Consider the following 15,490-nt stretch of genomic DNA (forward strand, 5'->3'; position numbering starts at 1 on the left):
AGAAATCATATTTCTTAATCTCTTCAGAGAGTATATAAGACCTAAGTCTCTTTAAGTTTTGTAAAGAATTTATTTTAAATAGATTCACTTGTTTTTGGGATTTCATTCAAACTCTTGTTTGAAACCATGGTTTGTTGAAAATCTCTTCCTCAACAAAGAAAAGTATGATTTAATGAATAATATAAAGTCTGAATAAAATTATCTAGGCTCTGATACCATTTTTATACATTGGGAAATGTTTATACAAAATATTAATATAAGGGTAGTATAGGAAATTTTTAGTTTGGAGGACATATCAAAGAAACTTTTTATAAAAAGAGGGATGTAATTGGTCCCGAAAAAAATGTTAGTATATTTTTGAGAAAGTTAAAAAACTTTAGGAATATAATCATTAATTATCCCGGCAAATTGTTACAAAATTACATTTGTTATAGAAATCACACATTTTATTTATTTATTTATTATTATTTAAATAGATAGATTAGAATTTTTAAAATCACAAAATCCACCCGCTCGGCATCACTACCTTTTCAAATCTTTCCAACAGTGATTATGCATAAAAACACAGTTTCAAAGTGAAAATTCTTAAACGAAAGGGGACGGCAGAGAGAAGCAATGTCGGATTCTCAAAAAGCCTCGGGGTTTTTGAATCTGTTGGTTTTTAATTTACAGAAGCTTGGTCTTGAGCTCAAATGCCCTTTCTGGTAAATCTTCATTTCAGCTGGTATCATTTTTTGTATATATGTAGGTTAGCAGAAGAATTTCACAGGTTCCCATGATGGGTTTTTTTTCTTTTCTTTTTTCCCCCGTGATTTTTGTCAGTTTGAATTTGCTGAGGAAGCCCACGTTGCTACCATGCGATCATATTTTCTGCAAGTAAGTTCCAGCCTTCTCTCTTTTGATTTAATTATCCCTTGAATGCTGAAAGATCTCATTTTGAAATTTTATTTTCTGGATTTTGTAGTGTTTGTATCCCCAAGCCTAGTCAGTTCAGTGGTGACTGTCCCTCATGCCAGCAGCAATTCACGGATCAAGGTACAAGATTTTTCGACAGCCTGTTTTGCAGATGTTTTATCCATGATTTCAGTATAAAGTTCACATTTTGGGGAGTTAACAATTCGTTTGCCTGGTTTTTAATTGCACACTGATTATTGTTTCTGATTCCATGTGGGTTATTGATTGGAAAAGATTGATTTGTTTTACAGAAATAAGGCCAGCTCCTTACATGGATAATATTGCCGCCATTTATAAGAATTTGGATGCTGCTTTCACCTCTACCCTGTTGCCAATGTTTTCTGCCGGTAAAAAAAAAACTCTTTACTGTAAATGAGGTGCCACATTGCTCAGACAGTTGTATGTATGTTGCTGATTTTTTATCTTTGCAGATACCAGAACTCCGATTTCAATATCAAGTTCTGTAGGCCAATTGAGGAAGGCTCCAAAAAATAAGCACTCTGCTACTTCATTGAAAGATGAGCTTGAGTTGATGAAAAAAATTAAAACATGTGGAGTGTCAAAGGATGGTAATTGTGAGAAATTTGATAGGCAGTTTGAATGTAGATCGGCACCGAAAGCAGGTCAGAAATCTCCATTGTATCGATCTCCAATGGAGAAAAATGAGGCAAATTTTCGCTCTGTATCTGAAGAATCGGAAATGAATAATGCCCCAGAATTAACTCTTGGAAGCTCACCTGGTGGTAACGAAGATATGGAAGGTTGCAATACCGATCCAGGCAGTGGAAATGGGGTTAGTTCAATTCTCAATTTTTCACTTGAGTTTCTGAAATGTATCTTGCCTCTACTCTCTAGAACTCAACGAGTTAAATCTAGTTGCCAATGGAACGTGTTTATGAATGAGTCCATTCATACTTAATCTTTGCCAATAAAAATATTAGCTACTTGTTAAGAATCTCTTTTCTGTAAAATATTAATTAGTTCAAATCTTCAGTGTACAGAAAAATCTGCAGCCAAGAGGTGTGCCAGAGATAGTCTGGTTACCCTTTCTGGTGAAGTGGATAATAAATTTGATCCAATAGACACATTTCGTAAAAAGGAAACCAAGAGACAAAAGAAGCTATATTATGGTTCGTCTGATGAAGTTACTCCGAGCCGTGCCTATAACAAAGATTACACTGTACTCGATGTCGAATCATATATGGATGAAAGCACTTGCGCGTTTTGCCATTCTTCTGAGATAAAAGATGTAAGTTTCATTTCAACATAAACAGTAAGTTTGGACCTAGATCTTGCCACTTTTCTCTTTGTAACATTACTGGCTATATCAATTTTGTACATTTGTTGTGATAAGATGTAAATATGCTTGCATGATATTCACATGTTAATGGGTGTTGCAGGGTAGTGGACCTATGCTGCACTACGCGGATGGAAAGGAAGTTGCAAGAGGTGAAACTACTCTTTCTAACGTCATTCCCGTCCACCGTAAATGCATCGAATGGTATGTGTGGTTTTGGCATGCATCAGAGCTTTAATTTCTGTCAAATCTTTGTTTTTTCGGAACCAAACCTCCATTTCTATGAGAATAACTTAAGATAATGTGAAGTTTTGTTGTTCTCTGAATATACTAGCATCGCAAAAAATTCTTTTAATGATGTTATATGTCTCCTCTATTCTTAACTGGTGTTTGAATGGATAAATATCTCTCAAATTGAGAAATATTCTGTTGTTCAGGGCCCCTAAAGCCTATTATGTTGGAGAATCTGTTAAAAATTTGGAATCTGAATTGGTGAGAGCTGCTATGCTCAAGTGCAGCAGCTGTGGTTTAAAGGGAGCTGCACTTGGGTGCTTCGCAAAATCGTGTTGTAGGAGTTATCATGTTCCGTGTGCAGTCGAAATCCCAGATTGCAGATGGAGTTGTGTGAGTCTCCCATTCCATCCGTGCTCTTTTTTTCTTCTTTTGTTTCTTCCACAAATTTATTCTATTAGCTCGTTTTGACCCGTTATCCCATAATGTTGATATGTAGGATGAGTTTTTAATGTTATGCCCAGCTCACAAATCTGTGAAATTTCCGAGTGAAAAGTCCAACCCTAGAAAGCGTAATCGGGGAGAATCAAGTCCTTGTCCACTAAAAGGTATGGACATTTCTATTGTCATCGTTTGTTGATTAATTATTCTTCATTATTCGAAGAAGTATCGGACTCAAATACAAGCCACCATGCAAGTAAATCTCCGTTGTCATTTGTTATTTATGCCATCTGAAATTCGCCTTCTACCTCTAGCTTCGATGACTAAAAAACAGTTACTGAGTTCAAGTCAAGAAGATTTTAGCAGGATGCGTGAAAGTTTTTGTTAATATTTGTACTGAATACTATACTATTTAAAAGAAGGAATCCGCATGAAATGTTGATGGGTGAATCATCCATTCGTTCTTTGATAAATTGAAATGGAAAGTATATTGTAGTTTCTCGGAGGGTTGAAGTACTAAAATAATGGTGATTGATAGATCATTTTTGTCTTCTTTCATACAGATCCGTTGAACAGTCCTTTTGGGCGCTTTCTCCTAATGGACCACAATGGGTTCTATGTGGATCTGCTTTGTCTTCTGAAGAGAAGGTTAGTGTCTGCCAAACTTTGGATCGTACTTTTCAGTTACAAACTTAAGGTAGTATTTGGGAGAGCTTATAGGAAGTACTTCTCAGCTTTTTCTTAACACAATTTTGAAATTTTGTAAAATTTTGTGAAAGAAAAGCTGATAAGTGCTTCCTATAAGCTCTCTCAAACACTGTTTAAGTAAGGTTTTCAGGCCTGACTATTTGGAGTCTATTTCATTGCACTGGTTTTATCATATTCTCACTGTATAACACACCGTACAAAGAATGTTCAAGCTAACTAATATCTTATATTGATTGTTGGCTTTCAGCATAAGATGACCAACTTTGCCTCGATTTGTGGCGCTGAAGTTTCCAAGTCCTGGAATTCAAATGTTACCCATATGATCGTAGCCACAAATGAAAACGGCGCATGCAGCAGAACTTTTAAAGTTCTCATGGCTATTTTGAACGGAAGATGGGTCCTTAATATGGATTGTGAGCATGATACATCTTCTACTTAACTGGCATACAATTTTGTTTGAATCAGACTAGTGAATGTCATACATCTTTACTTTAGGGGTTAAATCGTGCATGGAAGTAAAATATCCTGTGAATGAAGAAAATTATGAAGTTCAGCTGGACAACCGTGGTGTTCTTGATGGCCCAAGAACTGGAAGACTGAGAATATTAAATAATGTAAGTCATTCTAATGCAGGGAAAGTAGTTCATTCGTTACTGTTACTTTTCAATTTTTTAAGGCATGAGTTTTAGAGAAGAGAGCCAGCACTCACTGTTATATGGTACAGAAGCTTTTATAAGTCAATCCATGCTTTGCCGTAGAGCTGTTGTGAAACATGTGACATTCTCCTCATTGTTATTGTCCCGAGGGATTTGTGTATTTTGCTTGGATAACTAAATATATCTGGTGACGTAAATCAGAGATTTAATCGTTATTTCTAAAGCCGTATTGATAAAATGAGACTCTGGACTCTGGACTCTGGACTCTGGCCAGTGCCACTCCCACTGCCACTGCCTGATGAGCTATGACTCTGAGTCAGTACACTTAATTTTGGGTATCAAGATTTGTAAAACCAACTACCAACTACTTTCATGTTATTTTTCAAGAATCTTAGAACCTCAGATTGAAGTTCAGATGTAATCTTGAGTGTCAATGTGGCATTAAGGATTGATATTTTAATATTTGTCGTTGTGCAAGCAGGCTCCAAAGCTTTTTGATGGTTTGCAGTTCTATTTTCTTGGTGATTTTGTTCCTGCTTACAAGAGCGGTCTTTTAGCCTTAGTTATAGATGGTGGAGGAACCATCGCAGGGAGCTTGGAGCAGATAGCCGCACAAAGACACCGTCCTGAAGAAGTTTCCAGATGTCTTGTTGTGTATAATGCTCAAGTAGAAGCGAATACCAGAGCAGCAGAAGCCGGTGATTTAGCCAAAGACAATGATGCTCGTGTCATTCCACACACATGGATCTTGGAATCCATTGCTGCACAGAGGTTGTCGTCTTAAGATTCTATTAAGTGATGGTGACTTATTCGGAGTAAACTAGCATCATGAACATGAATATAATTTATAGCAGTGAATTAACGATTTTAGTCCGACGAAAAATGCCATGAAATTAGTTATTTCTGTCCGATAAAAAAAAACAAAAACAAAATTGTTATCTCTCATAAAATGCCCCTATTTATAGGTGCACTTCCTCGTCTAAAAGCATGCTTCCGTTTCAATTTTTTATTGCCAACCATAATTGACAAAACAAAATAAACATGTACTTTGCCTTTGCCATCTACCTCATTTATTATACCGCCGTTATATTTGATATGAAAAATTATATTTTTTTATGATTGACTCAAATGGATGATCTTTTCCATTTCAATGTTTTATTGTCAACTATAATTGACAAAACAAAATAAACATGTACTTTGCCTATCTACCTCATTTATTATTCATATTTGATATGAAAAATTATATTTTTTCATGATTGACCCAAATAGATTATCTGTCTCAAAATTGATCAATAAAACTGGCTCACAAGAGTTGTGTTGTATAAATTAACCAATTTGGATTGAAACTTTAGTTTTTTTTGTTCATGTTAGAAAAAATTAGTGAGAATTAAATTTTGAACTGAAATATTGGCTCAATTTTGAAACTACATTGCAGTGTTATTAAAATTGGACCGGCCGGTTCGACCGGGAACCGTTCGTCGGTCCGGTCCGGAACTTCACCATGAACCGGAAAACCGGTCCAACCGGTCAAAATCGATCAAGAACCGGTTGGACCGGTCAAGTACCGAAAAATCGGTTCAACCGGTTGAACCGGTTTTTTGATTTTTTTGATATTTTTTAAATAATTTGAATTTTTTTATTTAAAAAAACTTTAAATTTAATATTTTTTTATATATATACATGATTATTTGAAATTTGTACTTCATTACAAAATTATTTTAATAATTATTGATTTTTTAAAAATTAAATAATTAATTATTTATATAATTTAGAACTATAATTGACATTTTAAATATATTTACATATTTATTTAGCTTTCAAATTATGACAAATATATATATTTTTTGTCTATTTATATATATTTTTGAGTTTTTAAAATTCAAAATATATTATTTATTAGATTATATTATATAAACGGTTTTTCGGTTCGACCGTCCTGTTAAAACGGTCCGACCGGTTGGATCATTTTTTTTAGATAGACCGGTTCGATCATAGGTTCGGTTATGAAAACACTGCTACATTGAACTATTAGCCATGCAAATTTTAGTTTTTCGTGCCCCAATAAAAATTGACCACTTGTTTTTGGGTTTTGTTCCTGAAGTTTCAAGATCCATGAAAGGAGAGGATCTGCAAACCAGTCCTAAATTTGAAAGGGCATAACACAGTGACAACAGAAGTTTATCTGTATCAGGACAGCGATCATTAAAACAGAAGTATATGGGTACTATCTCTGGCCTATGCAAGCTTTTTGTTTATGGATTAGAAATTAGTCCAAAACTTGGATGATGACTTTGTAGTTTAATATTTGAATCTTTACAACATTTGCAACTCTTGTACTCTTTTCGAAATCAAATCAACTTAATATCATTAAACATGATTTAAAATACAATGTGGTAACACGAAATTAAATTCATGTTCGTGAAGCTGGTTTACTTCACAAAAGACTCAACCACATGTTAACATTTTAGAGGATAAGGTAACAAACTGTGTCCAGCGATGGATTCCAAGATCCATGTGTGTGGAATGACAAGAGCCTCGTTATCTCTGGCTATATCGGTGGCAAATGGCACAATACTACTTGCTTCAACTTGAGCATTATACACAATAAGACATGAACAAACTCCTTGAGGCTTGTGTTCTAGTTCTGCTATCTGTACCAAGCTACATACAATTCCTCCACCATCTGTAACTAAAGCCGAAAGATCCCTCTCGTAAGCTGGAACGAAATCCCAAAGAAAAATGAACCGCAAATCCTCAAAAAGCTTTGGAGTCTGCACATCGAATATTTTGAAAATGTCAATCTTTTAGTGCCACATTGCCACTCGAGATTAGGTCTGGACTGTAATCTAAGTTTTTCTAATATTCTTACGAAAAAATATACACAGAAGCAATCGGCAGTCTTACATATCTTAATACTTCAAAAGGATCGTGTCATAGCACGCTCATTAGGCACTGCCCAGAGTCTCATTTTCATCAAGAAAACTGTCTTAGCAAATAGACAACTACCTTGGGTTTATAAGAATGAAGGCAATGCCATATGCCAGTCCCACAAAGGCTATATGGCAAATCATGTCTTGGCTTATAAGCTCTTCTGTCTAATGTACCAAATGAGTTGGGGCTCTTCTTTAAGATTTTCATAAAATAAACTGAAAAGTTGAAATTAAGAATAAATTTTTCTATTTATATTAGAGGGACTTACATTATGCAATGCCCTCAGTCTCCCTGTTCTTGGGCCATCACAAACACCATGATTGTCCAGCTTAACTTCAAAATCTTCTTCACGCATATGACCTTTCGCTGCCATACACAAGTTAACCCCTGAAAGTAAATGTATAGTACTTTATTAGTTTGATAAAACACAGCAAGATGGTAGGGAAGTTTAAATAGAACACGTATTGAGCTCACAATCCATGTTAAGGACCCATCTTCCATTTAAAATTGCCATGAGAACTTTTAGAGTTCTACTGCAAGCCCCGTTTTCATCTGTGGCTGCAATCACATGGGTAACACTTGGATTCCAGGACTTGGAAACTTTAGCACCAAAAACTGAAGCAAACTTGATCATCAAATGCTGAAAGCCAAGAATCAAGGCAAGATATTAGTTTTTTTTTTTTTACAGCATGCTGTTCTTCAGTAAGAATAGTGATAAAGCCAGCACAACAAAATTGAGTCCGTATATAGATATATTTTTCCATAAAAACCTATAATTCAGGTTGTAACCAGCAAATATGAGAACGTTCGGCTGGAACCAACCTTTTCTTCAGAAGACAGAGCAGATCCACATAAAACCCATTCTTGAGGATCATTAGGAGAACGTTCCCTAAAGGACTGTTCAATGGATCTGTACGGAAAAAAAAAACAAAACAAAAAAAAACCAAAAATGATCCATCAATCACCATTGTTCTAGAATTTTAATGCTCCTACGGTCAGACCTCTATATATACTTTATGTCAGATAAACAATAAAGCAAATGAACGTGCCAATCACCCATCAAAATGTCCCACAAATTACTTCTTTTAAAACATATTCAGCACATGTTAACCAAAAATTTTAGGCATTTGCTTAAAACCTTCTTGCGTAAAGCCGGTAACTCCTTATTCACCACAGCAAGAGTTAGCTAGAGAAATTCACGTAACAATAGTCAAGGAGATTTTACATGCATGGACCATGGTGGTTAGCATGAGTCCTTGTAAAAAAAATGTGAAAATAATGAAGAATTTAGTTACATAATGATGGTAAAAAACAGGCATACCTACGAGTCGACAAGGATTGTGGTACTCCCTGGTTATGTTTTTTAGAGTTGGACTTCTCACTCGGAAATTTAATAGATTTGTGAGCTGGGCATAGCATTAAAAAATCATCCTGCATATCAAAAACCTTATAAGACAAAAGGCCAAGACGGGTGAATATAATCAATCTGTAAAAGAATAAAAAAAAATAAAACTCTGAATGTATTGAGATACTCACACAATCCCATCTGAAGTTCGGGATTTTGGCTGCACAGGGAACATGATAACTCCTACAACAAAACTTCGCGAAGCATCCAAGTGCTGCTCCCTTTACACCACAGCTACTGCACTTGAGCTTAGCAGCCCTCACTAGTTCAGAATCTAAATTCTTAATATCTTCTCCAACATAATAGACTTTAGGAGCCCTGAACAACAAGATATTGATATTTTTCAATTCAACAGATCTATTCATTTCAAAACCGAGTAAGAGTATACGAGACATATAAATTCGTGAGAAGTTTATTTTTCAGTGTTGATGCAATATGAGAACATAACTTGCATTATCTTTTGTCACTCTTTTGAAAATTGAGATTTGATAGAAAATAAGGCTAATGGACCAAAAAAAATATTTCAAACGTACCATTCTATGCATTTACGGTGGACAGGAATGACTTTAGAAAGAGTGGTTTCACATCTTGCTACTTCCTTTCCATCCGCATAGTGCAGCATAGGTCCGCTCCCCTGCAACGCCAATTAACATATTTCAAATATCAAAGCAAGCATAACATCTTATCACAGTAATCTCAAAAGAGGGAAGTAAGACGTTCTTGGTCAAACATACAATAAATATGTAGATGAAACTTACATCTGTTATCTCAGAAGAGTGGCAAAATGCACAAATGCTTCCATCCATGTATGATGCGGCACCAAGAACAGCTGAAGACATCGCAGAATTATGTTCTGTACATTTACCCTCCAAGTTAAAGCCGACAGCTGCAGCTTTATCGAATTGAGTGACTGTATCGTTTTTATACTCGCAGCTCCGAATAACTACATCAGATGACCCATAATGTAGCTTCTTTTGTCTCTTGGTTTCCCTTTTGTGAATTGTGCCTTTTGGATTAGTTTCATAATCCACTTCACCAGAAGGCATAACCTGAGCATCTTCTTCACAACTCTTGGCCACAGCTTTTCCTGTACACTGCAAATTTGTACTAATGAATGTTAGGGAAAAGATATTATTAACAAGTAGCAAGTATTTTTATTTGCAAAGATTGAGCAAGAAGTTGTTCTATTTATAAATACACTCCATTGGCGAGTAAATTTAACCCACTGAGCTCTAGAGGCAAGATACGGTAAGATACTCTGATATGAAAAAAAAAACAAAAACAAATATTTGAACTAACCGCATTTCCACTTCCCAGGACGCTATTGCAACCTTCTGCATATTTATGAGTACCATCAGAGGGTGAGCTTCCTGGAGACAATTCTGGGGCATGGTTCACTTCTAATTCTTCAGATACAGAGGAAAAATTTGTCACATTTTCCCCCACTGGAGATGGATACATTGGAGATACCTGATCTGCTTTTGATATCAATCCACATTCAAACTGCCTCTCATATTGATCACACCCATCATCTTTTGAAAATCCAAGTGTTTCATTTTTTTTCGATAAATCAATCTCATCTTCCAATGAAGTATCAGAACGATTATTTTTTTGGGCAATTTCACCGAGTCCCTTATTCAGTCGGCCTACAGAAGTCGATACTGAAATTGAAGTTATGTTACCTGTGATGGGTAAAACTCAGTTACAATACGGATAATAATTTAAGCAATGAGACACGTAAATTTACATTAAAGACATTTTTTTACCAGCAGAAAACATTGGCAACAAGGTAGAACTGAAAGTAGCATCCAAATTCTTATAAATGGCAACAAGATTATCCATGTAAGGAGCTGGTCTGACTTCTGTAAAATACATCAATCTTTTTTAATCAGTAATCAACACGGAATCAGAAACACCAAATAATCAGTTTTGCAATCAGAGGCTAGGGGAACGAGTTGTTAACTTCCCCAAAGTGTGAACTTTATACTGAAATAATGGATAAATATCAGACAAATTAACTGTCGAAATTAGTACCCTGATCCGCAAAATGTTGCCGGCATGAGGGACACTCAGCAGGGAATTGGCTTGATTTTGGGACACAAACACTACAAAATTCGAATTAAAAAAATCAGAATAAAAACTCTCATGATTCAAGAAAGAATAAACTAAAAAGGAGAAAGCTAGAACTTACTTGCAGAAAATGTGATTGCAGGGAAGCAACATCGGCTTGTTCAGCATATTCAAACTGACAAAAAAAAAAAACAGGGGGAAAACAAATCAAACTGAGAAATTATTTTAATAGCCTAGATATATACACACGGAGGAGGTGGTTTCTAAAATGGCGATTTACCAGAGAGGGCATTTGAGCTCAAGACCAAGCTTCTTGAAATTGAAAACAAATGGATTCAAAGACCTTGCGGCTTTCCGAGAATCCGACATTGCTCCTTCTTCCGCCTCTGGTTTAGGATTTTCCACTTTGGAACCTTGAGTTTGGGGATAAATGATTGAGCTAGGTCACAGATGAAAGGATTTTGGGGTGATTTTTTATTTTGGCGGAGGCGCGTGAACTTTGAAACTGGCGGGAACCACCGCTTATTGGCGGGTTTTTTCATATTCGATTTTCTGTAAATTACATATTAGTCCCTAAACCAAAACGCAAATTCATTCTCAGTTTCTTGTCAGAAAAAATATAGTTTAAACTCTCTGGGCCCACATAATTTTTCGAATGAAATTCGGTACAAAACGTTAAAAATATGGTACGAATACATGATATTTGAGTATCAAATATTTCAAATATAGTACAAATGTATGATATTTGAGTACTAAAATATGTAAATAAATATTGATATTAATGACATTGTCTTTTTTAAAGAAAAATCGGTACAAAATATCAGAAATATGGTACTAATATATGATATTTGAGTATCAAATATGTTAGATCTGGTGCAAATATATGATTTTTGAGTACTAAAAAAAATATTGATATTAATGGCACATTTATCTTATTTGGATGGAAATCGGTATAAAACATTGAAAATGTGGTATTAATATATTATTTTTTAGTATCAAATGTGTTAGATCTGGTACATATTTATGATTTTTGAGTATTTAAACATATGTTGCAAGTTAATATTAATAAAGATGTTCAGGTTTTATACTTAAAACCTTATTTTTTATACTTGATCTTAAATAATTAGTGATACTCGATCTTGAACAATTAGTGCTCGAATATCATGTATTCGTACCATATTTTTAACGTTTTGTACTGAATTTCATCCGAAAAAATTACGTGGGCCCAGGGAGTTTAAACTATATTTTTTCTGACAAGGGACTGAGAATAAATTTGTATTTGGGTTTAGAGACTAAATGCTAATTTACCCTTGGATTTTGACTCCCTCCAAGATTTTTAGTTTCACCGCTCTCTTGTTGTTGTGACTTTCACGCGCGATTTGATTGATTAACAAAACACTTCATATATTTTGTAGTTGTACAAAAATTCTTTACAACATACTAGCAACCTCTTTAAAACATAATAGCAACCGCGTCTAATAAAAAAATTAATATTTATTATGTTTATTTATTTTGAAGGCGGAAGCAGAGAACGTGGGAGCAAAAGCAGAGAACGTGAGAAGAATTAGAAGGAAGTGGTAGAAGGATATTTTCGATAAATAAAAAAACAGACAATGTCACCAAACAGTTTATATGGTATTTAGCTTTAATAAATAGTAAGAGATTAGTCATCTTTTTTCTTTTTTGTTTTGAAAAAAAAAATTACTAATTTAATATGTTGGAAAAAATTATACATATATATATATATATATATATGTATATTGGACGGTAACAAGTTTTAAATTATAATATATATGTTAAACTCAGTGTTTTGTATTGATGAAACTTATCAAAAAAATGCAACAGTTCTTCAATTCGAAATATGTAATCTTATTCTCTATAATTGAAATGAGTTTTATGAGAAAAATTTCTAATTCGAATCACATATATTATTTATTACATCAATTGTACGGTTGAATTTATGTTAACATTAGAGTAGTACTTTAATATTAATCTGATATCTAATTTTCATTTAATTACGCAAAATTCGTGACTAATCATTATGTCGTATAGTTTAAGAATTTGTAGGTTTTAAAGCAATCACTTGCTATTTTAATTATTTTTTTTTTATCATAACAATGAATCTTCCATTCACACTCCATATATTTTAATCTAAAAATACACTAATCGAAATCAAAATGTAGTGACATGAAACAGTATATTTATAATTAAATAACAAGCTACAAGAATAAGCATTGCAACCTTAAACAATCTAATTCATAATGAAATTTGAAAAATAGTACAAACTTCATCTTGACATCACAGATTCCGGCTAGAAACAAAAATATTCAACAAAAGATAACTGTTCTGTTTTTATCCTCTTCTCATCTAATGGGGCGACACAAGAATCAACAATTGATCGAAAGACTTGAAAACGACGAGAAGACGACTTTAAAACTATTGCTAATTGCTCTTTCTGATCTCGAACAAGTAATCGAGCTCCATATGACATCTTTTATCATCGTCCTCAAACTGCAAGAACACGATAAAACCGTGATGTAAAACCAAAATGGTATCGAATTTGTTATCATTCATAAGAACGAGTGTAACATTAAATCATTTCTTAATGTTGCATAAACACTCATCAAACATACGGTTCTTGTTTCTCGGGACTCAAGAGCTACTTAGCACCATATATCATGCATGAAACTTGATTCAGAGCATAATACAACAGCAGAAGCAGATAGGATATTTGTCTATCATAGTATCATTTTATTAATGTAATTTAAACATCAAATGGGAGAAAACGTTGTTTTGGAGTGCACACCTTTAGTTTTGCAGTGTATACACCCCTAGCAAGAATGCCAGATGGAGTGGTCTCCTCCTCTAAGGTGTGTACATAAGGTTCTTTCCGATGAGCAAACGTGCCCAGCATTCCACGGTTTCGATCGACTGCATTTACAAATAAGAGGTAGTCGGATATTCATGACTATCAAATTTTTCATGCATACCTCCAAATCCTTCATTTCATCTTGTTACAAAGTTGTAGCCATTAGTAAATCTAAGACCATCCAGCAACAGGCAGTAAGGGGGATTTCAAGCTAAGCAAGTGTCGGAACGTGCAATTGAAGTGAACAAGAAAACAAGAAAATGCAGCATGCCATATAAAATAATGTTAGATTCCGAACCTTCAAGTCCACCTTTCCAAACTGTATTTGTGTATACCAGGCCCGATACAATGTTATGTAGGACATAGAAGGTCAGCTTAAGCTGATAATTTGAGCTCTCTCGAAGGGTAAAAAGTGGACATTTGTTCAGGTCTTCACTCAGGGGGAATGGAGTGTTAACTTCTCCAATATCAGAGGATATGATACCAATCAAGTGGAATTGGACTTCCGGCTCCATTTGACCTGAAAGAACGGACAAGTTTTTGAGCGGAACAAGATGAACTAGAGCTAGCGTACAATAATTATACCAAGTTACAAGCTTGAAACAAACCATTCAAATCACTTTCCAGGCAACCAAGAAGCTTCTCCTTCCATTTTCTTAAACTCTCGTCTTCCTAAAGGTACATAGGAAAGAAGTCAGAGTTTTAACAAAAAAAACCCACAAAACGGAAGTAATTATGGCACTTGTCAACCATTTCGTGAACAACATGACAGTGTTAACAATCTGGTCATCAAACAACACAAGCATGTATTGGAACCAAACTACACTCAAGTTTATACATGGCATACTTTAAGAGCACAGAGGATCCACAAAGGTGTCACCATCTCTTGAATTTCTGGATCCAACCATATGTTCAAATACTTGAAACGTCCATTTATCAGACAAAAACTTCACTTAGAATGCCAAAGTAAAAACTTGTCATGTTGGCAATTGCTAATGTTCAACCAACAAATTAAGAAATGTTTAACCAACTAAACGAGGAGTTAAATGTCTAATAAAACAATAAAGAAAGAAAAAGTAACAGAGAAATGAAAAAAAAAAAAACGGGATGCAAAAGACAACCTTATCTTTTTCAATATGCTCTTTGAGAGGAAGAAGAGGGCCCGGAACAAACTGTCCAAAAATCCCTTCATCTTCTTGATGTTCAACATCTTCTTCCTTCATCACCAATTCTTGTTTTTTCTCTTCACCAGCCAATGCCGAAACTGAAGATGGACCGACCTCTTTTATCTCCCCACTGTCCATTTTTCCCCGCAAAATCTCCAGAATTCTTGCAAATGGCTTGCAGAATATATAGCAAACTTAGCGTTACCAGTAAGAAGTATTTTATTCGAATCTACTGTATCGTGGGCAGACCAAGAAAATCTGTCAGGGTTTCTTGATTTTCTCTCTCAAGAATATTTCCTGGGTAAAGACGGACGAAGTTAGTTGCTTGTCGCTGGCTGAGGCCCTTCGAAATTTATAGTGTCCTGCAACGTCCCACTTGCAGTCACTTTTGAAACTTGAAAGTGCTAATTGACTAGATTTCATACTTGGCCTACTAACTATTCTTGTGAAAATGCAGCTGTAATCTGACCATCCGAGCAATGATTGGATATGGGTGTTGATAGCTCATTGTTGTTGCAAGTTTTGAAATATAGACCAAACAACAATAATTTTGCTACAATCATCCAAGATATGTTGTCTACCACGTGTCCATGGAGATGCATCAAAATTTTTTGTTTCACTAATTCACTTCAATTATCAGATTATATTTTAGTAGAAGTCCCATTTCTATAGGCCACATAATTAAACTCACTCCTGAGTTCAGAGGTGGAGCAGAGGCATCAGACTTTTACTTTTCCACATTGTTTGTTTAACGATTGAAGC

At 34.8% G+C, this 15,490-nt stretch overlaps 3 protein-coding genes across 3 annotated transcripts; 1 reads left to right on the top strand and 2 right to left on the bottom strand.

Moving 5' to 3' along the window:
- Nucleotides 1-531: 531 nt before the first annotated feature.
- On the top strand, nt 532-5,256 carry LOC140892001 (BRCA1-associated RING domain protein 1-like). The gene is made up of 13 exons (XM_073300725.1): nt 532-704; nt 823-876; nt 965-1,035; nt 1,206-1,301; nt 1,386-1,747; nt 1,949-2,203; nt 2,355-2,455; nt 2,689-2,875; nt 2,982-3,090; nt 3,462-3,571; nt 3,879-4,044; nt 4,127-4,245; nt 4,769-5,256. The coding sequence occupies exons 1-13, from the start codon at nt 616-618 to the stop codon at nt 5,069-5,071; spliced, it is 2,022 nt and encodes a 673-aa protein (XP_073156826.1). The 5' UTR covers nt 532-615; the 3' UTR covers nt 5,072-5,256.
- A 1,440-nt stretch (nt 5,257-6,696) lies between these two features.
- On the bottom strand, nt 6,697-11,111 carry LOC140892460 (BRCA1-associated RING domain protein 1-like). Its single transcript, XM_073301352.1, has 13 exons — nt 10,974-11,111; nt 10,815-10,868; nt 10,658-10,728; nt 10,390-10,485; nt 9,923-10,305; nt 9,382-9,717; nt 9,157-9,257; nt 8,755-8,941; nt 8,540-8,649; nt 8,041-8,128; nt 7,693-7,858; nt 7,487-7,605; nt 6,697-7,058 (listed from the first exon to the last, which is right to left on the bottom strand). The coding sequence occupies exons 1-13, from the start codon at nt 11,060-11,062 to the stop codon at nt 6,744-6,746; spliced, it is 2,115 nt and encodes a 704-aa protein (XP_073157453.1). The 5' UTR covers nt 11,063-11,111; the 3' UTR covers nt 6,697-6,743.
- Nucleotides 11,112-12,881: 1,770 nt separating this feature from the next.
- On the bottom strand, nt 12,882-15,291 carry LOC140887174 (rho GDP-dissociation inhibitor 1-like). Its single transcript, XM_073294250.1, has 5 exons — nt 14,684-15,291; nt 14,171-14,234; nt 13,861-14,082; nt 13,500-13,624; nt 12,882-13,204 (listed from the first exon to the last, which is right to left on the bottom strand). The coding sequence occupies exons 1-5, from the start codon at nt 14,864-14,866 to the stop codon at nt 13,136-13,138; spliced, it is 663 nt and encodes a 220-aa protein (XP_073150351.1). The 5' UTR covers nt 14,867-15,291; the 3' UTR covers nt 12,882-13,135.
- Between the last annotated feature and the right edge of the window lie 199 nt (nt 15,292-15,490).

The sequence above is a fragment of the Henckelia pumila genome, chromosome 3, assembly GCF_033568475.1.
Source record: "Henckelia pumila isolate YLH828 chromosome 3, ASM3356847v2, whole genome shotgun sequence".
Lineage (NCBI taxonomy): Eukaryota > Viridiplantae > Streptophyta > Magnoliopsida > Lamiales > Gesneriaceae > Henckelia > Henckelia pumila.